The sequence below is a fragment of the Palaemon carinicauda genome, chromosome 31, assembly GCF_036898095.1.
Source record: "Palaemon carinicauda isolate YSFRI2023 chromosome 31, ASM3689809v2, whole genome shotgun sequence".
Taxonomy (NCBI): domain Eukaryota; kingdom Metazoa; phylum Arthropoda; class Malacostraca; order Decapoda; family Palaemonidae; genus Palaemon; species Palaemon carinicauda.
The window spans coordinates 35,776,334-35,801,063 of NC_090755.1; the positions used below are offsets into that span (position 1 = coordinate 35,776,334).

At 39.2% G+C, this 24,730-nt stretch overlaps 1 protein-coding gene across 1 annotated transcript in view; it reads left to right on the plus strand.

Annotated features, from left to right (window-relative positions):
• Positions 1 to 24,730, plus strand: part of LOC137624395 (uncharacterized) — a 227,750-nt gene that overhangs the window by 196,121 nt on the left and 6,899 nt on the right. Inside the window, exon 6 of the mRNA XM_068355132.1 lies at positions 14,297 to 14,813. Within this exon, the coding sequence (XP_068211233.1) occupies positions 14,297 to 14,813 (517 nt within the window). The remainder of the gene's footprint in view (positions 1 to 14,296; positions 14,814 to 24,730) is intronic.

Here is a 24,730-nt window from a genome sequence, read left to right on the forward strand (position 1 = left end):
TGGCCCTAATGGAATGCGATTTTTCACTTATGCGGGGCCATTTATCGACCAAATTCTCACATAATTTGGGACCCTACTGTACTACTAAGCAGGAGCCAAATCAGAAGGTGTCTTAACTTGATCATAATTAATGACTCATCAAACCCCCTGGTGAGTGCAGGTCCCATCTATCTGGTGTCCCCCCCCTCTAGGTTCCAACGTCGGGGTCTGAAATTACTAAAATAATAAACCTATTTTTGTCTCTTGGGTGATTTGAGAACCTCCACACTCACAGGTTACAATTAGGCACTGTGTCATTGTTGCATTTTTTCCACACCGATTCTATTTTTTCCTCAAGTCTCAGTGTACGGGAACACCAATTCTATTTTTTTTTTTTTTTTGCATGTCTCAAAGTACGGAAACACTGAATCAGTGTCCCTCTCCTATCAGACCTGCAATGCTTTAGACCTGTTTATTAACCTGAATCCTCAAGTTCTGAGAAGTAACTTAATTTTCGTGGGTTGTACTGCACGTGTTTCATACACACTCATTCAAACTGCCCTCGTTGGCAATTTCTCATCTGAGAAAATTTTATATCAATTTGGAGGCTCCCCCAAGTTCTCTCCCAAGTGATCCTGATTTCATCAGTCTCGTTTATTATCCACCCAGTGACAAGCTGACTACCCTTCCTTCTACCTTTTCTTAGGGAAGGAAGAATATAAAAGCTGCTACCCTGTTGGCCATCCAGGCCTGCTTCAAGTTAGATCATTGGTCAGGAAAAGTGTTGCTTTTGCTGTGACTGAAAATATAGAGAATGCAGACATACTCAACCCGTTGGATGATCTGTTAAGATCTAGAACCAAAACTCTCTAGGTTTTGCTCTTGCAGACTGTGTCCCTATGGGACAACTGCATCCTTATAAGGAGTGATTCATTTTTGGCCAGACCACCAAACAGTTATCTCACAGAGTTAACACTATGAACGTCGCTGTAGTGATTGATAAGTGGAAATAACCACCAATATTCCATTATGAAGTGAGCAGCAGCCCAAATACAGTCATCTAACAGCGACGCTTGCTGTCTTCTGTAGACTCCCATCAGCCTAGGAAGCAGGATCACCTGCCCTCCTTATGTCTAAGAGGACACCCCTCTGGACAAAGGAGTCATGGCTGTAGAAGTTCCCTCTTGGGAGGACAAGTACCCCCGCTCACCACCAGAGCTGGAATGCCTACATAACTATTGGGACAGGTGGCAGTTTTTTGTGGTTGATCCCTGGACAGTAGACATTCTCCATCCAGGCAGTGAGTCTCAATCATGGATTGTCGTCCCCCATTAGTTTGAACACTGACAGTCCTACCATACTATTTGAAAGAATCTCCAAGATATCTACTTTTGTATAATATGCCTAAGAGTTGGCCAAATGGGCTTTAGAAGAGGTCCTAGACAAGTTGCCTGGCTTCCTCAACAACCTCTTTCCAGGGGAGAATCTAATAGGGGTGGGAGATCTCTCAAAGAACTCTCCCTCTCAAACCGGTCTGTTTTGCAACAAGGTTCTGGGTAGCTAGAATTATTTTTTCAAGTAGGCAGAGGAAGGGACAGAGAGACTATCTGAACGGATGCAAGCACCCTTATTATTAAAAAAATAAAAATTTGAGGGACCCTATTTTCAAAAAAAAATAAAAAACATAATGGCGAAAGATATGAGTGGTTGGAAGGAAATCCCTGCCATAATCCTTCTGGGTATCAGGAAGAAATAATTCCTGTTGACCGTAGACTTGGTAGACACTTTCAGGTTCTTATCCATCCTGGACCTAGAAAGTAACTGAGGTTCCTTGTCAGGAACAAGGTCTACTGCTTCAAAGTGATGTCCTTAGACCTTTCCACAGTGCTGGAGGTCTTCAACAGAATCTTTGCCATTGTCTCAACCTGCGCTCAAGCCAAGGCCACTATGGTATCAAAACGACTGGCGTCTGCTAGCAAAATCACGAAACTCCCTCGTTTGCCACAGGGAGATTCTCCTCGACTTCTGCAGGAAGTTGAGGATCCAACTGAACCTAGAGGAGCCCAGTCTCGTCCCTCAACAATGTATCAGATACCAAGGCATGGAAATCATCTCAGTCAAAACCAGATCGATATCATCTAATGAGAGGATATTGAGATTCATGCAAATGGTCGAGACTTTTCTGAAAAGGTAATCATTTTCAGTGCATACTGGGAAGAAGCTTCTGGGTCATCTCAGGCCTTTGGAGAAGTTTGTCCCCTTTGGAAGGATATATCTTTGCTTGCCGCAGTGGGCTCTAAAGACCCAGTGGTCACAAACATTGACCTTTCCTGCAGCCTTAGTGTCTATCCCCTAGGAGGTGGTGACAGCACTCCACTGGTGTCTAAGGTAGTTCCTACTGGTGGATGCTCCTCTGTAGGTTCCACCTCGAGATTTCCTTCCTTTCTCTGATGCTTCTCTCCAAAGAGGGAATGCTCACCCTCGTACGGAGTAGGATCTCTGGCGTATAGACCAAGAAGACTAGATCTTCCATATCTATTGCCTAGAGATGGAAGCTATATACTTGGCATTACTCTACTTCTCAGAGACTATGATGGCCACTCCATGATGTTGAGAAACCAACATATCCATGCTAGTATCCAACATTTAAAAGCAAGTGGGACTCAATATCCTTCTTGCTATGCCAAATAGCAGTGGCAATTTACCATTGGGTGCCAGTCTAGTAGTGTTTCTCTCAGCAGGATTCATTTCTGGGAAGAGGAACCTATTTGTGGACCATCTGAGCTGACAGGGATGTCAGTAGGCTCAGAATGGTTTTTTGCTTGCTCTATTGGCAAAAATTTTTGTGAATTTGTGAGTTTCCCCGACTTTGAACATATTTGCCACTCGCCTGAAAGTCCTTTTCCTAATTTATGGTTCCCTAGTTTCAGATTTATCAGTGGTGGTGGAAGACTCCTTCCAACATTAATTGGACAAAGTAGATATTTTTTCTTTTTCCTCTGTTCTGTCTGCTTCGTCAGGCACTGAAATGAATCTGCCTGTCTCAAGATAGCAGAATGATGCTAGTTACACCAAAGCAGCCACAAGCGCGGTGATATTCAGACCTGCTGCATCTCCTTGCGGAAGTTCCAAGAGAACTTCCAGAATGGCCAAACCTACCCCGATAACCACATGTTCGAAAGTTCCATGAGGTGGTCTGCCACCCATCTCTTCGCAGCTGGATATTATCTAGAATCTCCTTCGAAAGAGAGGCTTTTTGGGGCCAACTGTGAAGCGACTTTTCAGATACCTTGGTAAGCCTTCCACAGAGGTCGACAATGAGATGGATATTGCTCCACTTAAGACCACTATTCCCCTAATTGTAGACTTTTTGCTGTTCCTGACAACGGAGAAGTCCCTCTCAGTCACAACAGTAAAAGGCTATCCCAGGGTCTTGAACCAAGTCTTTAGACTAAAGGGACTCATTCTCCTCTTCTCATAGGGACACTTGGTTGTCATCAGGAACTTGAACAGACCTGTCCTCCTCGGGAACTCGACCCCAATTTTGGAATGGGATTTAGGTTCTTAGGTCTCTCAAGATGGTATCCTATGAACTCATACATAAGCCTTGGACAGAGTCCTAACCCTGTAAACTGTCTTCCTTCTAGCCAAAGGTGAGTTGCACAGCTTATCTTTTCTTTTTTTCACATTCCCAGAGGTGGAGAGAATTATCCTTTGCTTTTGTTCCCAAGTTTTAAGTTAAAACCTAAAATCCGGCTATCCATGACATGAGATTTGACTCACAATCTGGTGTCTCAAAGAGGTAACTGATGATCGGAATAATCTGTTACTTTGTCCCATAAACACAGTCAGGAAATACCTGAAGAAGACAACCTGTTAAGACATATTTCTAATGTCTTAAAACATTAATCACTCCTAAAGGTTTCCCAAGCACAATTCCTTTTGTTTATAGGAATCTATTATGACCCTCTAAACATCTTCAAGGGAAGCACCGACAGGGGCCCCCTTGAGAACATGATGTGCACGGTCTTGTCGCGACCTTGGTGTTCTGCAAGAACCACTCTGAGGTCCATGACCTTATTGCATATAAATGCTCAGGGGAAGCACTGTCTGGCTAGTACAGTGGTAACGTGTTTGCCTAGCATTCGCATGGCAGCAGATCGATCCCCGCCCGAGGCCGTGAGTTTAAGCTGTTTACTGGGGAGGCCACTGCTGTGGTAGGGCACCACAGTGGGGGGTTGGGCTTGCCCGGCTGACATTCTGGTGAGTATCTATTTTGATAGAACTGGAATTGAAACCAGACACCTTTAACCTTTAAGGTTCCCCCTTCGAGCATATGACATTTGTTGGTTTTGCAGAAACCTTAGCATTCCCCAAAAAAACACTTGATAGCCCAAGTCCTTAGAACGGGGGTCTGCAAGAAGCAGTCTACCTTCACAGGCTACTATTTACAATACTATAGCTATAGATTCTAGGTAACTTCTCCTTAGGACCAGTTGCCTTTGGACACCTAACCTTTTGTCACGGCACTAGGTTTTTCTCTACATTGTAAGGGTATGAGAGCCTATACATCTTCACAAGTGCCGCCAGCCCCTCCCCCCTCGAGCATTTGATGTGCATGGTTTTGCCACATCCTTGGTGTTCTGCAAGAACTGATCAGAAAAAAATTAATTAAATCATCCTGTTATTTGCCTTTTCAAAACAGTGTACCTGTGAGTACTCTCACAGACCATATCCTAATACAGGTGAGAATTGTTTTTATCCATAATGTTTCATAAGTTTACATAAGCCTCTTGATGTCCATTCTTGGCAGTATTTCACCTCCAGTTAGGTTCCTATCTCAGTCATAAGTCGACGATTACCTGTATATAGTTATCATTAGGCACCTATCTTTTCTTTCTGTTCATAAAGAATCACCATAGGAGTAAACCCATTTTAAATGACTCAGGTCTGTATAGCTAGGTGAAATACAAATTGCATTAAATTTTTTTTAGTATTTTCCTAACTTACATATAACTTTATTCTTAATTTCTCAATTTCTTTATATATACTTTGATGCACTCACCATATGATTCTTAGGATTGTTACTATGAAACTCTCTTGATGTTAAGCGTTTCTTTCTAGAAACTACTTAAATCATGATGTCTAAACTTTGATTGAAAATTTTCATTTGATCCAACATGTACAAACCTTTCACTGTTTATTATATGAGAATACGTATTACTTCGGCAAAGCTGAACTAGACATAAGACTTTTAACGAGGTAAAAATTCCCACTGCTAATTAGCAGTGGTGGTTAGACTAGCCACCCCGCTCTCAAACTCACCGGTGATATAATGTCCCTTTTACTTTTGGCTCGGTGGAGTGCAGACCTGCATCTTACTCCCCGTTAACCTATACATTATGTAAAACTGGCTGTTACTTTGACAAATCTTATTCTTTTCAGGTGTGCTTGTTTGGGATTGCTGTCATGCGGATTTTTCCAGGTATAGAGGACCGCCATTTCGGTACTTTTATGTTGGCCGTGGAAACAGATTCCATGGCCTTTCCTCTGCGTGCAGACATCATGTGTGTTCACAGGGGTCTCCATATAGGGAGTGGCCATCCTCCCAGTGAGTGTGGTTCAGTAGGCTCCAGAAAAGAAGTCCAAAAATCACGACATGTTAATCTGGTATCTTGTTCCCTCCCCGTTGACTTTGCTCATTTGGTCTCCTCTGGAGGACGAACGAGCAAGGGTGGGGCCAATTTACTCATGGAAAACCATCCGTTGCTGAGTGCCCTCAGGCGGAGTGGAGTCTCAGTCAATAAATGCTATGCATCCACTTTGGTCGTCCTTTGGAATTTCAGGTTCTCTCCTATGAAGGAATGACTGATTAAGATGCTTCTGTTGGGTACTTCCTCAGTGGTTGACCTCGGTCTTCCCCTCCGAGCCTCTGGTGCTGGTGACCCTCCAGAGAATCTTGTGTCCTCAGCTCCAGCACATCCTGCCTCTCTTCTTGCATCCTTCGTTCATGCAGCTTCGGCCTATGAATGAGAGCAGTAGTATCCTGGCGCCCTTCGGAGTCACGAGGGAGACAAGCCTTGCAAGGCAAACCCAAAAGCTGACCACCGTCAGTCTTTAAAGCTTACCAATTGCTCTGCACACCCACAGATTGAGTTCTCTCAGCGCGCTGAGGTTCCGCAGCACCACTTCTCCTAAGTGGTCTCCTCCTCGGGGATTGAGGAAACTGAAACTAGGTTCTCCCAGGCCGCTTTCCAGCTCCTCAGAGCGATACGATGAGTCAGTTATGAGACTATTCGCTGTTCCTACCCCTCGCTGTCGTAACAACAGGATGCTTGACATTTTGTGATGCCAGGTCCTTCAGGTCCTGCACCTTGAGCTTCTCTGTACGGGAAAGACGTTTTGGTGGCCTATGCGGTAACGTCCCTGACTGGAGATTGCCAGACTGGGGGTCGAGTCTTGCTCAAACTCGTTAGCTCCTTTGGTTGCTGCAGCCTCGCCATCCTTTTGAGCTAAGGATGTCGGGTTTGGGGGAACCAATAGGTTAGGTCTATCTACTGAGTCATCAGCAGCTATTGCCTGATCCTCCTTGGTCCTAGAGTTTGTGGAGAGGGGGCTTGGGTGCTGATCTTGTGTATATATGGTCAGTCTCTTGGGAATTGTCCCGCTTGATATGACAATGTCATTGTCCCTTGCCTCTGCCATTCATGAGAGGCCTTTAAAACCTTTAAGAGCCTGCTTTTTCCTTCATTTCTCTGTTTGCCAGCAAACAAGGAAAACACCCTTGCCTTACCATCATACAATCTTGCTTTTCTCCCTGTAGAAGCATATACTGCAACTCTACAACCTCCTACGGGTGCGCTGACGAGTTATTATGCTGGATCCCACATTCCTCAGGCGCACAATCGAGTAGACCCTAGGTTAGTGAGAGTATCTTGTGCAGTGTTGCACACCCAGCCAAAATCCCAGAGGCAGGTGCCAAGGAGGGAAGTGCTAAAGTTTTACAACTCTGCAATGGAGGAACCCTCCCCCTTTAATGTAGAAGACATTGACGCTGTTGCATTAAGCTGGAGGAAGAAGTCATGACACTCTTCTCCAAAGTGTTTTGGTATCACCCTTACTCCTTGACACCACCTACCAAGAGATTGCTGCCGGTAAACTACCAGAGTCATAAGAGAGGCTCTAATGCTCCTAAGCAACCAGGTTTGGAGAAACAGGGCACTCCTGCTGAGGGAGGGCCATTCCTCCTACCTGTCCACCGGTGGGAGGACGCCTACAGAACAAGTGGCAGAAATGGATGACGCACAAGGCCGAACCTTGGTCAGTCTCTGCCATTCGCGCAGGTGTCCACATCCCGTTCACACTCTCTTCCTCCACTGATTGGACATCCAGTGATGTCATGTTGTTGCGGAAGGGAATTTGTTAAAGAACAAGCTCTTCAGGTTGAAGTCCAAATCATGCCAGAGAAGAATACTCACCAGGAGGTCCTAGTGGCATCTCCAGGCTTTTACAGTCTCTTTCTTGGAGAAAAGGCATCTGGAGGTTGAAGAGCATTCATTGACCTCTCAGCCCTGAACGAGTTCGTGCAGTGAACTCCGTTCAGGTTGGAGAATGTGGAAATGGTCAGGCAAGCCATCAAACCGGAGGACTTCATGAGAACATTGGATCTAGAAGATGCATACTTCATGATCTTAATTCATCCAACCTCAATTAAGTACCTAAGATTTATTCTGAACCCAAGAACATACCAGTTCAAGGTGCTATGTTTCAGCCTGTCCAGACTTAAATGATTGGCCAGTTCTAGCAGATTCAGTGTAGCAGGCTATTCAAGTTTTGTCACAATATGTGGGTTGTAATAAATCAAGAGAAGTCATCTCTGCTTCCATCTCAGAAACTGATATACCTCTAGATGTTAATAGACACCCAACTAGGCAAAGTCTTTCCCTCCAAAAACAGAACCTAGAAACTAAGAAAGGCAACGTGCCCCTTAATACCAGACTCACTACCAGCTCATTGGTGGCTCAAGTTGTTGGGACACCTTATCTCATTGCAGCGTCTGGTACCCAATAGCTGTCAACGCACTCGATCTCTCTAGTGGTAGTTGAAAACCCTTTAGTCTCAGCACAACAACCCCGTAACCATCAGGTTCTGATGGGGCCAGAGCAAAAGAGAAGCCTGAATTGGTGGCTGCTAGACACCAACCTCTTCAGGTGCGTAGATCTCTTTTCTCCTCCCCAGAATTGTTACTCTTCACAGATGCATCAAAAAGAAGGTGGGGGGCTCACATGTTACAATACAGTCAGCCTGCGCTTTATGCGTTTTTAAAATTCGCAATCTCACTAGATTGTGACACAGAGAACCGTAATACCTATTAGATAAAAATACATATTTGCATTTTCAGGATAAATATTCTCGCAGCTAACGTTTTCAAACCAACCATGCAAAGCAGAACAGCCCAGCTAACACTTGTAAACTATTCAGTGATAAGCCCTTGTATAGTAATTCTAATACAGTAATGTTAGGAAACACATGTAAACTATTCAGTGATAAGCTAATACAATATCTTTTATAGTGCTGAATAAAAATAAAAATATGCATTAAAGTTGAAAATTAAAACACACACACACTCACTCACTCTCTCTCTCTCTCTCTCTCTCTCTCTCTCTCTCTCTCTCTCTCTCTCTCTCTCTCTCTCTCTCTCTCTCTCTCGAGTTTTCAAATGGGATTATTTTTATTTAATTATGTATGCTACAATAATTTTTCTATTAGATGTGTTATCGCCACCACATGTGTCTAATAAGGAGGCGGCTGAACAAATTAAGGTTATCGCAAGATCTGTCTATCACCCTCATAGCTCCAATGTGGCAGCTTGCAGAATAGTTTCCAGACCTTTATCTGCTCACAGGGTTGCCAAGGGAGCTCCTCTGTTTCCCGATCTACTCAAACAACCACACAAAAATCTACCACAAGGCACAAGGCAGTGGCTTTAATACATCTTCACGCCTAGAGGTTACCCTGTATCTCCTCGTGAAGAGATACTTTTCATAGGTAGTGGCAAAAAGGAAGTCTGGATACCTTAAAGAGTCATTTTCTGCCATCTACTAAGTGAAGTGGTCAATCTTTTATGGTTGGCGTCGTGGAAGGGGTGTCGCTCCTCTTGACTCCACAATCCCACTGATACCAGAGTTGTCATCATACCTCCGGGAGGAAAAACTGCTTAGTGTGAGCGGTAAAAGGCTACTGCTCAGCCTTGAGCCTTGCCTTTAGACTGAAAGGAGTTAACATTTCCTCCTCGACAGAATTGTCTTTTATATGGAGCTTGGAGTGCACTTGCCATTAGCCAGAAGTCAGACCACCTCCTTGGAATGCAGTACATGTTTTGCGAACCTTGAAAGGAGCACCATACAAGTCATCAGACCACAACTTGATGCCTCTGGTAAGAGAGTCATCGAGTTGTGTGATCTTTCTGATGACCTCGCCCATTCAAGGGGATGGAGGCAGGTGACACTCACCGTTGTCCCTAAGTTTGTTGCTAAAACTCAAACTCCGGCTTTAGCGGATCCTAGATTCTTGCCTTTCCGGATTGAGAGTCTTTGTTCTGCAAATGATTACCCAGATCAACTGTTACTGTACCCTGGAGGAGCACTGAGGTGGTACATTAAACGAACCACAGGAGCTCGCCTGCACAACAATAAGTTGTTGGTGAGTACAGACAGGGTCAAGAGGAGAGTCACCAAAAATACCATTTCTTTTTGGATCAGGCAGGGTATTAATCGGGCCTTGAATCCAGACACTCCTCCACAAGGTCGTAGCCCTAGATCTCATGATGTTAGGGATATCAGTACGTCCCTAGCATTAAAAAAGAATTACTCTGTGGTGCAAGTTCATCAGGTGGCTGTTTGGAAGCATCAGACAACCTTCACAGCCCACTATCTACAAAACCAGGATACCTTCTCCATATGTCCTGTAGTGGCTGCACAACACGTGGGCTGATGCCTCAGTATCCATGTGGGACAAGTAGTAGGCGGTCATGGGCAGATGTTACCCAGGATTAGTCTGCGATGAATGGTTGAGTGAGTAGCATCTTTTACCTTCATTTTCCCCTCTATTAGGGAACAGAACCTATGGGACTCTGGAAAGCTGCTTTCTCTGCCTGCAGATAATAGCCATATCCCTTATGTAACCTGATATGATATATATTTATGTCCCTGTCCTCCCTATGATCGGGGAGTCAGGCAATGTCTAGATTAAGTAAGTGGAATGTTTATCACTCCAGTAATCCTTACCTGGACAAGTCACAATGCTTAATTCTCTCCCATATGCCAATTGTGCAGGCCTTGTTGACGAGGTGAGAGAGTGGCTCTAATAAGCTTGTGTGAAGCGCAGAGTCATATCCTGGGTCAAGTTACCAGCCAGTTGGTTAGGATTTCCACCCACCTAATGGTGAGTCGTAATAAAAAGCAAAAAGTTTGTTGGAGGTATCAGAACAAATGACAAAATTGAAAGTAATTTGTATTTTTTCTAACCATACAAACTTTGAGCTCCTTATTCATACTGGCCCACCACCATTTCTCCCTCTATAAGTCTTCCCAGCAAACAAAAGTGACGTCATATCACCAATGAGTGCGAGAGAGGGGTGGACTAGCCTCAGCTAATTAGCGGCGCTGTTGTTTACCTCTTGAAAAGTCTTATGGCTAGTTCAACTCTGCCAAAGTAATATTCTCATATGATAAAAAACTCAGAAGGTTTGTATGGTTAGGAAAAGTATAAATTACTTCAAAATTTGTCATTTTTCTTTACTAGCTAAAGTGCCTCCCCTTCTAATAGATATTGAGTTAATTTGGAGGTTAATGGTAACTATTTTGACATTAGCTGTAGTTTATTTTCTTTTACAGTTCTTGTGTTGTTTACAAGGTTTGTATTTTTTTCTACCCATGTTTCTAAATTGGGATTCTTTTGTCATTTTACTTTATTTGATATTTTAATAGTAGACGTCTTTCTGGAATTTCTATGGATCCCAGTAAGAGTGGTTCAAACGACTTTACGAAAGACTTGCGACTGCAGGACTGTGTTTTGTTTCATTGTTTTGAGGAATTTAATTTGCTATTATTGTTTTCATCATCATTACTAGTTTACCTATAACTTTAGTTGGAAAAGCAGGATGATATAAGCCCAAAGGCTCTAACTATTAAAGCAGCCTAGTGATGAAAATAAATAGATAAATTATATATGAGAATTAAAGAATAAGAAATATGAAATGTTTTAAGATCGGTAACAACATTGAAATAGATCTTTTATATGTAGACTGTGAAGAGACTTGTGTCAACATGTTCATAGGGAAAGCATTTGTACCAAGTTTGAACTTAGTTTCATAGATCCAACTACCAGATTAGGAAGGCCATTCCACTATCTGGTCACGGCTGGAATAAAACTTATTAATATCCAGGGAAATGCCACAGTACTTGCAAAGCTTGCTTACCAGAATGCATGAAATATCACATGAGGTTGGGCTCAAGTTAAATAGAAGAAAGACAGAGATGAGAACAGAATATGCAATGGAAGATGAAATATCATTGGAAGGAGAAAGAGTTAATGAGGTGGAATCATTTAAATATTTAGGAACTATGATCACTAATACAGGGTCTTTAGAATTAAAGTTTAATTAAAGATTGAGAAAAAGCAAATCAGATAATAGCTAGGTAAAGTGAAATTTTTAAATCAAATCACCTGAAATTGCATGTAAAACCCAGGCTATATATCAGTTTAGTGAGATCGGTATTACTGTATGGTTATGAGTTGTGGTATATCAATGAAACAATATCCAACAGATTTTGTAGATTTGAAAACAAAGCCCTCAGAAGAATATTGGGAGTTAAATGGCAGGACAGGATTAGAAAGGAAACTATAAGAGAGATCACTAGAGTGCCTTATGTGGATGAGATCTTGGTGAGAGGTAGATAAAGATGGTTTGGGCATGCTCTTCACACTCCCCAAGAGAGATTAGTTCACCAAACTTTCAACTTGGCTCCACAAGGCACTAGAAGAGTTTGAAGATCCAGGCCTACATGGTTGAGGATTATGAAGCGTAAAGTAGGAGATGATGAATGGAGAAATATTGATTTAAATGCTTAAGATAGAGACGACTGGCAAAATCTAACTGAGGCCCTTTGCGTCACTAGGCGTAGGAGATTATGATGAATATCCAGATCAGGAATAAGAATTTGATAGGCGAAGTTTTTGTCCAACAAACTGAGATGAGATTTGGAAGCTGAAGACCAGTCTAGAGAGCACTACTGAAAGCAAAGTGGAATACAAGAATTACAATATTTTCTCAGGATAGCCAGATCACCAAAATCTTACAAGATCTCATTTAGGCAGTTTTTTTGTTTAATTAAAGGTCCCCGGGGAATATGCATCAGAAGCAAGGAGCCCTCATATCTACTTTGGCAGGCTTTTCAGGTTTTGGTGGTGTGTGGGGACCCATTCTTCCCTGAACCCTTCTTCAAAAGTGGGAAGCTCTTCACCTGTGGCCATGCAGACTGCTGACATTGAGTTTGACCTAAGGATTTTTTTTGTTTCCTTAGGTTTTTCAGGTGTACTCTCCATGACTTTGTTGAGGGAGCTGAGCTAGTAGCTAAGGGTACTTCTATCTTGTCTACACCTCCATAAGCATCAAAGTCCATCAGGAGAGCTTTAATTTAATAAGACTGAAAAGCTAAACCACTTGGTTTGGCCACAGGAATACAGGGATGAGGAAGATTAAGTTTCTCATTACTCTGCTTACTGTCAAACATCAGTCAAAAGGGTTGCCTTATCCTTTGAACAATGATTGGCAGAGCCATCTGGTTTTTTGAGTAAAGGAGGAACTGTTGCATCTACACCAAAAAGTGCAAAGGGTAACCCTCCACTTATGTTCCTGGGTTCTACCAGAAGGGTTTTTTATGGTTAAATTTTATTCCTTTTCAGTTGAAGCATAAAATCTCTGAGCAAAAATTCTAAGCTGAGTATAGTTATTTCAAGTCAAATTTGATCTGTAACCTTTCCAAAAATGATAGGCCTCCTACTTCTCCAAATAAGCACATCTACAATCATCATTGGGCCATGGTTTGTCTTCGCTCGGTACCTCAGCACACTAGAAGGGATACGCCTATCAATTATGTTGACTAGATTCTCATTCAAAGGAAAAACAGGGACACCACTATTATACCATCGTGACCCGCTGTTTATGTTAATGAAAGGAAGGGATAGTGTAAGGTGCATCCCAGATATTTATTTATTGTATGGCATTCTTTAGTTCAAGAAGGCCATCAGCTTACAAACATTTGGAGATACAAACATAAATCCAATTAAAATCATGAATTTCTGATATTGTCTCAAAAGTTCATAATGTAATACTGTAATAAAAAAATATATTATTATTATTATTATTATTATTATTATTATTATTATTATTATTATTATTATTATTATTATTAATTGCTAAGCTACAACCCTTGTTGGAAAAGCAGGATGCTATTAGCCCAGGGGTTCCAACAGGGAAAAAAGTCCAGTGAGTAAAGGATAAAAAGGAAAGATGAAATATTCTAAGAACAGTAACATTAAAATAAATATCTTCAATATAAACTCTAAAACCTTTAACAAAACAAGAGAAAGAGAAATAAGATAGAATAGTGTGCCGGAGTGTACCCTCAAGCAAGAGAACTCTAACCCAAGATAGTGGAAGACCATGGTACAGAGGCTATGGCCCTATCCAAGACTAGAGAATAATGGTTTGATTTTGGAGTGTCCTTCTCCTAGAAAGGAAATAGAAAAGAAAAGAATTGCAGTAAGTTAGATAACAATTGCGATATGAAACAGGACTATTTGTTGACTTTTGCATCGGAAAATCGTAGGCATGTGAGTTAGGCGAAGACTATTCTAGGCTAAATTTTAACAAAATTCAACCAACAAAGAGCTTCCTGGAACCTATTAAAATTGTAATTGAGGATTTTCTGTAAACTTAAATATAATTTCTTGAGGAAAAATCTGTTTGTTTATTTCAGTATCATTCTCTTCTATCATTAACTGGAATTTCAATAGGCCTATTTTCTTTAGTATATTTTGTATTAGCAATGGGGGTGTAAACTATAGTGAAAATACAAGCGTATGAGAATTTATTTTTAAAGTTAAATTTAATCAAATATATATTGACATTACTGTATACCAATATTCAGATAAATCGATAAGGTTAATTACATTTTAATTATATTGGACATCTATATCTTAAGAATACTGTGTTTACACAATTGTTCACTTCAAATTCAAATTTCTTTTTCAGAAGTCATTAAAGAAAAACAGAGCACTCATGTTGAACCAAGTAAAGAAAAGTCAAAATCATTGGGTTTTCAAGAGAAACATGATATTGCCTCTTCTGTTTTAAAGATTGATGCAAAGAACATTCCCTACTATTCTACTACAATGAAAAGCAAGTCATATGCCTCAATCCCTTTTAATTATGATGATAGTGGTAACAATACTTCAAGCCAGCCATCATTAAAAGGAGATAAATCATCCTGTAGCTCAGCTACTTCAAATGTAGGAAGATATCCAGGATTGGAGTCTACCAAATCTCCAGGCTCAAGGTTTTCTCTGAGGTCTCCTACAAGGGGCTCACGTAGATCCCCATCCTCAACAGAATCCCGCAGGTCTCCATCGAGTGATTCTCGTAGGTCCCCAACATCAAGTAGGAGCTCGCGAAGGTCTCCTACAAGGGACTATAAGAGGTCTAGGTCTCCCCAGTCATCTTCAAAGGATTCCCATAGTAAAAGAAGAACTTCACCATATGGTCGCTCAAAGTAAGTATCATTTTATCTTGTTGCTTGTATAAAAAAGCAGCACACATGTTTGATAATTTTGTAATAGTTAATTTGATATATCTTCTTAGTTTCAAATGCATGAGATTTCATTATTCAATTTATCTTAATGTTACAGCTTAGGACTTTCAAATGGCTATGTGATACAGAATTTCTTTTTATTTATTTACTGAAATAGATCACAACCTTTAAGGATTTTTGTTTTCTCGTGTAAAGTGTCTGATTTAGAAAATTTCACAGTGGAAATATAACAAAATACTAGTACTGAAAAGAAACTTAGTTAATAGAGTAACTAAAAAAGGCTGTACAGTGAACCCTCGCTACTTCGCGGTTCGACCATCGCGGATTCACCACCTCGCGGATTTTTTTCATAACCCATGTATATACATATATCGCGGATTTTCCGTAAATATCAAAAATACCGCGATGTGACCGATGGTGCGAGATTGGAGAAAGTAAGGAAAATTGAATCATGATTGATTTTCAATATAAATGAAACTTTGAGGAGCAACAAAGATATTTGTTAGAGAGATAGAGAGAGGTAAGGAATGGGAGGTAGTGAAAAGTAGCCCACAGAGAGAGAGAGAGGTAGAGGTAGAGAGAGAGAGGTAGAGAGGTAGAGAGAGAGAGGTAGAGAGAGAGAGGTAGAGAGAGAGAGAGAGAGAGAGAGAGAGAGAGAGAGAGAGAGAGAGAGAGAGAGATAGGTAGAGAGAGAGAGAGAGGGAGAGAGAGGGGGGTTTAAATGTAATAAACAAAAAAATTTGATAGGTTATAACACATTGGTGCCTATGTAATATCAACTGTATACTGTAGACGGTTTGAATAAGTTAAGAAATGGTATAAACGATACTTTGTTAGTGTATTCGTACACACTCAAGAGCGGCAGCTAGATGACAGCTGATCTAATCACAGCCAAAAGTAAAACAAAAAGAAGTCAACAATACTCGATTTTTAAAACACACCCGAAATTTAAAAACAAAAGAACACGCTTTCTTAATGTGCAATTAACTATTTAAAGAGTGGCAATTTTCTAGAATAAAATGATATTTCCCAAAAAATAGTGGTTTGCTGATGAAATCGGATGCCGTATTTTTAGCTATGATTGAAATGGAAGTAGACTCGGCATAATTTTTTCGTTTCGTATTTAATTGACACCAAGAAACCTAATTTTAGTTTCTTCATCTAAATGTAAGTATTGTATAACACGAAGAGAGAGAGAGAGAGAGAGAGAGAGAGAGAGAGAGAGAGATGAATCAGCTGTTGTAATCAAATGGCGTGTTTTTTTTCGTGAGAATTTCATCGCCACGACTATAACAACAACATACTGTACTGAACTTTACAGTATTTTACAGACTACTGTAATATAATAAAGTAAAATATTTGTAATCTATTTTATATGAAATGGGGCAATTTTTTTTTTGTTTAAAATTTACATTTACGTATGTAAAACAACTCTCTCTCTCTCTCTCTCTCTCTCTCTCTCTCTCTCTCTCGTAGATTGTTTTCCTGCTTTGCTACGTATGTATGATTTTATATAGATACGGTAAATAATATTTGTAATAACATATTTTATAAAAGCTTTTACTGTAATATCATTATTTATCACTTTCATCATGCGCATTAAATTCCTTAGTTTGTTTACAGAGCGTACTTTATGACGCCGTCGTTTCAGGCGGCGTCATAAAGAAAAACATTTCATTTGGAAGTCCTAAGAAAAATGAAGTAAAACATTAGTAATAACCAAATCAACATACTGTACTGAATAATCAATATAATCGATGCAAAAACTAACCTATACACAAATGTGTAAATGCGTTTGTTTCTTCATAATAATCAGAGATAAACGTAAACAAAACATTGGTTGCCATTTTTTCATCGTGCTTTTTGGCGTGTTTAGGAAACGCATGATATAAAGTCGCCTTTAATATTTGTGCCTGTTTTAGTTTAGGGTACGTTAGTACATGCATTAAGTGTTCTGTACATTAAAGGGTAGTTTGTTAACAGTACTACGTACAAGGGAAGGTTTTAAAAGTCTGAATATACATGTTGAAATAAATAGGTAAATATGGTGTCACTACTTCGCGGATTTTCACCTATCGCGGCCGGGTCTGGAACCTATCTACCGCGATAAACGAGGGTTCACTGTATATAGATATTAGAAAAGTATAATTATTGATAGAATGAATGTAACAGTTGAAAAATTTATTAAAAAAAGGACACTCATTGTCACTAATATAGATTTTATTAGAATTATTAGATACATGCAGTTCTTCCTCTATATCTGCATATTATCATCTACAGCTTCACTTATGCACAACTTATCAAGTTGTTATTGTAAAAACGTTTTGAGAAAATAGACTCAGTTGGGTCACCGAACTAGGAAAAATGTTAAAACCACACACCATTAGATCACCACTCAGTAGAGAAGACTTATAAAGTCATGTCTTCTAGTGTAAAGTCATGTCTTCTAGTGTAAAGTCATGTCTTCTAGTGTGTTTCAAGTAAAGGGAATGTTGGCCAAAAGGCTTAAATGTTTTCCAATTCTTCCCTCATTACTATTTCCTTTTCATTTCTGTTTTTCACACATTTTCATTCTTCTTTTTAGTCTATTTATTCCTTATACCCTTAATACCTTCCTTATACTGTACAGTATTATTCATATTCCTTATTGTCCTTATTCCCTTCTATTCAGTACTGTATTTCCATCTTTATTTTGTTTATATTATTTTTATTTAATGATAGTTTTGTGTAGACAAATTTAATGCATGAAGTTTTAAATGAGTTTTTCCTTTTGTCTTTTACTAAAAAAAATTAGTTTTACCGCTTCAGCGCACATCACTATTTTTAACTTAACACTTCCTTTTACCTACTAACCAAGAGAGTAAGGTTTAAAGGTTTTTTTATTTGTTAAAGAAATGATTTTCTATAACATTTTTATTTGTTAAAAGAAAATCCCAATTTTTTTAAGAAACTGAATTTTGATAAAATTTCTTTTTTTTCTACTCACTTGACATTCATGCTGCTGCTTCTCCAGAAGCTCGGTTTATTTGACCTTTCCCCTTAGAATTTTTAAGATTTTAAAATTTTCCCATTTTCTTCCTTTCAATAAGCAAATGCACTTTGTAAATGTAATTAATTAGCTTTGTAATCTTAAGCAGTAACTGATGTATTATCTTTGTTTCCCCGGTTTTGAAGTCAAAATTATACCTATCCTCTTGATACCAACACGAGGCATTTCGGAGGAATTTAGTTAAAAATGATATAACATCGTTAATTTCAATTAACTTGGTCTAAATTATTTTTAACAAACCATATCAAAATACTGTTTGAAATGCAGGACTCCAGATTGCTTGCCTTCGCCAAAATCAAAGGTTTTGTGAAGGTTATGTATTCACCCCTGTCTATTTGTTTGTTTGCTTGTGAGCAACTTTACACAAAACTAAAGTATCAATTTGGACCAGACTTATTAGTCATGTTGGGTGTGACCCAAAGATGAAATTGTAACATTTTTGATAAAGTACCTCGAAGTATATGTACGCAGCAGTACTGAAAATAATTGCAATGTTAAGTAGATGGCAAATATTATATTAGTCTAGTTTTTGTGTGTGAACAACATTAGCCTACCCAAAAACTTCTGAACCAACTTCAATGAAACTTGATGGACATGTGGGGTGTGATCCAAGGACAAATCCATTAGATTGTTTAAGAAAATACATCAAAGTACAAGTGCACAGGGGAATTAAGAGCAAAATAAGCTTTTTAAAATTGGACTTTAGCAGTCTAAGATTTATATCTTTACCAAATAGATACTTCGATTGATAACCAAATCAATTTGTAAATTAAATCCCCACATATGTGTAGATAGGGGGTTAAAAATCAATTAAACTCAAAATTAATTAGACCATGGCCTTGTAGCCACAATGGGGCACAGAGCCTAGCAATTTTCATAAGCAAATCAGGATTCTTGAAGATGCTGTATAATGAAACGCTACTTAGTATGCCGGTGAGCTGTTGCTAAAACTCTTTCCAAAGAAAAGTTTTAAAAAATTAAGATAAGCAGAGGGCCTACTTAAATCATGTGCAGTACCTTCACTTTCAAGCCTCATTAGATTTATGTTTAATTCTTTGTGAGCTACTGTGACCATACTTCAAATTATGAATGCTATTGTATTATTTATCATAGGATGATTAGGGAACTTAATCCCACAAAACACAATATGGACGCTTCCTCTAGTAACTGAAATTGGTCCAAATATAACTGAATGACTTTTACTGTACAATTAAACCTATTTGTTCTGAAATGCGTCATTCGTTTGTGAAAAAGGTATGTGAAAATATTGAGGCAAACTCTTAGCTTCAAAATCCTGTTTTGCCTTTGAAGAAAGACGAAAGGGACAAAATCATCGTATTCCTCGAAGGTTACTTCAAAAGATTGGACTTGAGGCCTACTTTGTTTAGTTGTGACTAACGCCAAAGGGTTGTAACCGTGAGATCTTTAGGAGAAATATTTCAGGTCTTCAAAATTTGGAAGTAATACATAAAATAGATACTAAAAGTTAATTACAGTATATAAAATATAAGTAAACGGGTATACCTCGACTTCCGTCGTTTCGAGTTAAGTCCGTTTCAAATTTACGTTGGTGGTTAAAAATAATACATGGAAAAATAAAAATCCAGTTTTGAGTCACTTTGTTTGACTTTCCATCTGTCCGCCACAAGTATTAAAGTCATAATATCACTGGAAATGCATTAAAAGCACACAAAACATGTTACTAAATATAACTACCTATAAATAAGAATTACAGTTTATAAAATCATTTTAGAATACTTATATTTATCGTAAACATTCACATTATTAACATAGATCTTGGAGAATGAACTATGAAAACAACTGTAACTGTTTTTATATTAGTTAGCAGTCTTTAAGAGCTTAACAGTGACATTTTCTATGATAGTTCAACTATCTACCATTTGAAACATTAACAACACATAAAATCATATTATTGTACAATAAATAAGGATAAAAGCAAATAAAACCATATGAATATGCATTTATGTATATTATTTTCTTAATTTCAAGTGCGACTTAACAATCAAGAATTATATTTTTTATTCATGGTCGTGATCATCTGATCTCAAGACTATCGCGAATATCAAAGAATATTTTTTAGCTCATTTAATATAAATTACTACGCAAATTACATCAGCACCAATTTGTTATGAAATGTCAGTTTTTATACATTTTGTTTATAGCTATTATTACTTATCATATCAATACGTCTCTCTCTCTAATATGAACTTTTATTTTGCTTAAATCTATGTTTGATAGTAGACTGGGATTTAAACGTTAAATTTCGTCAGCTGATCTGTAGCTTTAGCCGACAACATAACTTATATGTACTGAAAGATGTCTACAATAATCCGGGTTTTCGATGTTATCTGAACTTCATATGATGATATTTGTACTTTTCTATTATCAATTCAAGATGTATTTTAATAGCAGCAATTACCAATTTTTTTCCAAACAATGTTTGGAAAAAAAAAGAATGTTTGGAAGATTGAAAGACGTGCACGTGTTTAGGGGTATGGCTAACGGTATGTCTGATAATTTTTTGGTGGAAGGAAAATTAGTTGTAGCAAAAGAGTGGGGGAATAGAGTAGGTGGATGTAAAAGGGAGGTAGTGAGGGTTGAAGAGCTAATAAAACCGGGGGTAAAAAGTAAATATCAGGAAAGGTTGAAAATGGCATATGACGAGGTGAGAGTAAGAGAAACTGGTAATTTAGAGGAGGAGTGGAAGTTAGCAAAAGAAAATTTTGTTGGGATTGCAAGTGATGTATGTGGCAAGAAGGTTGTTGGAGGCAGCATGAGGAAGGGCAGTGAATGGTGGAATGAAGGAGTGAAGGTAAAAGTGGAAGAGAAAAAGAGAGCTTTTGAAGAATGGCTGCAGAGTAATAGTATAGAGAAGTATGAAAAATATAGAGAGCAAAAGGTGGAAGTAAAGCGCAAGGTACGTGAGGCAAAGAGGGCAGCTGACCTGAGGTGGGGTCAGGGACTGGGTCAGTCATATGAAGAGAATAAGAAGAAGTTTTGGAAAGAAGTGAAGAGAGTAAGAAAGGCCGGCACAAGAATTGAAGAGATAGTGAAAGATGGAAATGGAAGGTTGTTAAAAGGAGAGGAGGCAAGGAAAAGGTGGGCGGAATATTTTGAAAGTTTGCTGAATGTTGAGGATGATAGGGAGGCAGATATAATTGCTGTTCCAGGTGTTGAGGTGCCAGTGATGGGAGATGAGAATGAGAGAGAGATTACAATAGAGGAAGTGAGGAGAGCACTAGATGAAACGAGAGTAGGAAAAGCATCTGGTATGGATGGTGTGAAAGCTGAGATGTTGAAGGAAGGGGGTGTGACTGTACTTGAATGGTTGGTGAGATTGTTTAATGTGTGTTTTGTGTTGTCAATGGTACCAGTAGATTGGGTCTGTGCATGTATTGTACCACTATATAAGGGTAAGGGAGATGTGCATGAGTGTTGTAATTCAAGAGGTATTAGTCTGATGAGTGTAGTTGGAAAAGTGTATGGTAGAGTACTGATTAATAGGATTAAGGATAAAACAGAGAATGCAATCTTGGAAGTACAGGGTGGTTTTAGAAGAGGTAGGGGTTGTATGAATCAGATTTTTACAGTTAGGCAGATATGCGAGAAATATTTAGCAAAAGGTAAGGAGGTGTATGTTGCTTTTATGGATCTGGAGAAAGCATATGATAGAGTTGATAGGGAAGCAATGTGGAATGTGATGAGGTTATATGGAGTTGGTGGAAGGTTGTTGCAAGCAGTGAAAAGTTTATACAAAGGTAGTAAAGCATATGTTAGAATAGGAAATGAAGTGAGCGATTGGTTTCCGGTGAGAGTGGGGCTGAGACAGGGATGTGTGATGTCGCCGTGGTTGTTTAACTTGTATGTTGATGGAGTGGTGAGAGAGGTGAATGCTCGAGTGCTTGGACGAGGATTAAAACTGGTAGGCGAGAATGATCATGAATGGGAGGTAAATCAGTTGTTGTTTGCGGATGATACTGTACTGGTAGCAGACACAGAAGAGAAGCTTGACCGACTAGTGACAGAATTTGGAAGGGTGTGTGAGAGAAGGAAGTTGAGAGTTAATGTGGGTAAGAGTAAGGTTATGAGATGTACGAGAAGGGAAGGTGGTGCAAGGTTGAATGTCATGTTGAATGGAGAGTTACTCGAGGAGGTGGATCAGTTTAAGTACTTGGGGTCTGTTGTTGCAGCAAATGGTGGAGTGGAAGCAGATGTACGTCAGAGAGTGAATGAAGGTTGCAAAGTGTTGGGGGCAGTTAAGGGAGTAGTAAAAAATAGAGGGTTGGGCATGAATGTAAAGAGAGTTCTATATGAGAAAGTGATTGTACCAACTGTGATGTATGGATCGGAGTTGTGGGGAATGAAAGTAATGGAGAGACAGAAATTGAATGTGTTTGAGATGAAGTGTCTGAGGAGTATGGCTGGTGTATCTCGAGTAGATAGGGTTAGGAACGAAATAGTGAGGGTGAGAACGGGTGTAAGAAATAAGTTAGCGGCTAGAGTGGATATGAATGTGTTGAGGTGGTTTGGCCATGTTGAGAGAATGGAAAATGGCTGTCTGCTAAAGAAGGTGATGAATGCAAGAGTTGATGGGAGAAGTACAAGAGGAAGGCCAAGGTTTGGGTGGATGGATGGTGTGAAGAAAGCTCTGGGTGATAGGAGGATAGATGTGAGAGAGGCAAGAGAGCGTGCTAGAAATAGGAATGAATGGCGAGCGATTGTGACGCAGTTCCGGTAGGCCCTGCTGCTTCCTCCGGTGCCTTAGATGACCGCGGAGGTAGCAGCAGTAGGGGACTCAGCAGTATGAAGCTTCATCTGTGGTGGAAATGTGGGAGGTTGGGCTGTGGCACCCTAGCAGTACCAGCTGAACTCGGCTGAGTCCCTGGTTAGGCTGGAGGAACGTAGAGAGTAGAGGTCCCCTTTTTTGTTTTGTTTCTTGTTGTTGTCGGCTACCCCCCAAAATTGGGGGAAGTGCCTTTGGTATATGTATGTACCAATTTTTTTATTCAGTCTTGTGTCAGATGTTTTCAGGGTCACGGCAGCATCACGATTATGTTCACATATAGTTAGTAGAGTAGTGTTGATAAGGTTTAGCTCCCTATCATGTAATCGTTGAAGAAAAGAAGAGCACAGTTCAACGAACTCTCGACCAGTTTCTTATTAAAATGCGCATCGAACAACAACGACAGACGAATCAGCTGTTGCCGCGGACAATCTGCAGCCATCTACATATGCGATGTAAACAAAGATATTGAATGTAAATGTTAATAAATGTAACAACTAAGTTGATTTTATAGTCTACTATCGCAAAATAATTAACAACTTAATCTGTAATTTAACCCTACAAAATCTTTCTATTTTATACTATTTCAGAGCAAACCTCATTCCCAAATGAACAGCCCGTAATTTACTGCAAACATGCTAAATTGTAAACATCTTGTTTACAAGTATGGATGTACATTTTTTTTTTTTTTTTTTTTGTGATCTTAAAAAGATTCTTATTAACCATGAATTATTAAAATTGCATATATCAATAAAATACAGAACGGAATAGTTATTTGTGGTTTAGCCTAGTGACTAATAAACTTGACTTACATCCATTTTCAACTTAAGTCTCCTCTCCTGGAACCAATTACCGGTATACGATACTACCACTAGAGAGTTATGAGGTCCTTTGACTGGCCAGACAGTACTACATTGGACCGTTTTCTCTGGTTACTGTTCATTTTCCCTTTGCCTACACATACACTGAATATTCTGGCCTATTCTTTACATATTCTCCTCTGTCCTCGTACACCTGACAACACTAAGATTATGAAATAAGTCTTCTTCACCCTAGGGGTTAGCTACTGCACTGTAATTGTTCAGTGGCCACTTTCCTCTGGGTAAGGGTAGGGAAGACTCTTCAGCTATGGTAAGCAGCTCTTCTAGGAGAAGGAAACTCCAAAATCAAACCATTTTTCTCTAGTCTTGGGTAGTGCCATAGCCTCTGTACCATGGTCTTCCACTGTCTTTGGTTAAAGTTCTCTTGCTTTAGGGTACACTCGGATACACCATTTTATCTCATTTCTTTTCTTCTTGTTTTGTTAAAAGTTTTTATAATCTATGTAGGAAATATTTATTTAAATGTTACTGTTCTTGAAATATTTTATTTTCCTTTGTTTCCTTTCCTCCCTGGGCTATTTTTCCTGGTGGGGCTCTTGGGATTATAGCATCCTGCTTTTCCAACTATAGTTGTAGCCTAGCAAGTAATAATAATACTAAATTGAAGTATATTTGTATAAAGGTAAATATACCTTTTAAGTACCATAAATGCACAACCATATTGTAGAAAAATTGCCTATTCTTAAGGCCTTACAATACTTAACAATAAAATACAACAATAGAATTACCTATAGGTTTCAATCCCAAAATGGCGGAAATTGAATGTTTGTAATTAAAATTTAACAATATCAAAGCTAAGCATAATCATTGACAGAACTAGTAGCTTTGCACCAGTCAAATTAAAAATTACATTGTCTTTCAATGGAAATATTGGTGGATTGTCTTTAGAGCCTTTAATAGAAAATCTAGGGAGTTTCAGAAACAATTTGTTTCTTAGGATACAGTGTATAGTCTCCATTAAATCAGGTGTAGCATCGATGGTTTTAGATGAATCACTTTTGAGAGAGGTTGGTTGTGCATATTGGCTTTCTACAGATCTATGAACTATTAATTTTATGGTCAGAAAGGAGCTATTGATATCACCCTGCAGTTCAAACAAATCCAAACTTGTTTTAACACCTTTTGAACCATGGCAGACTGTTGG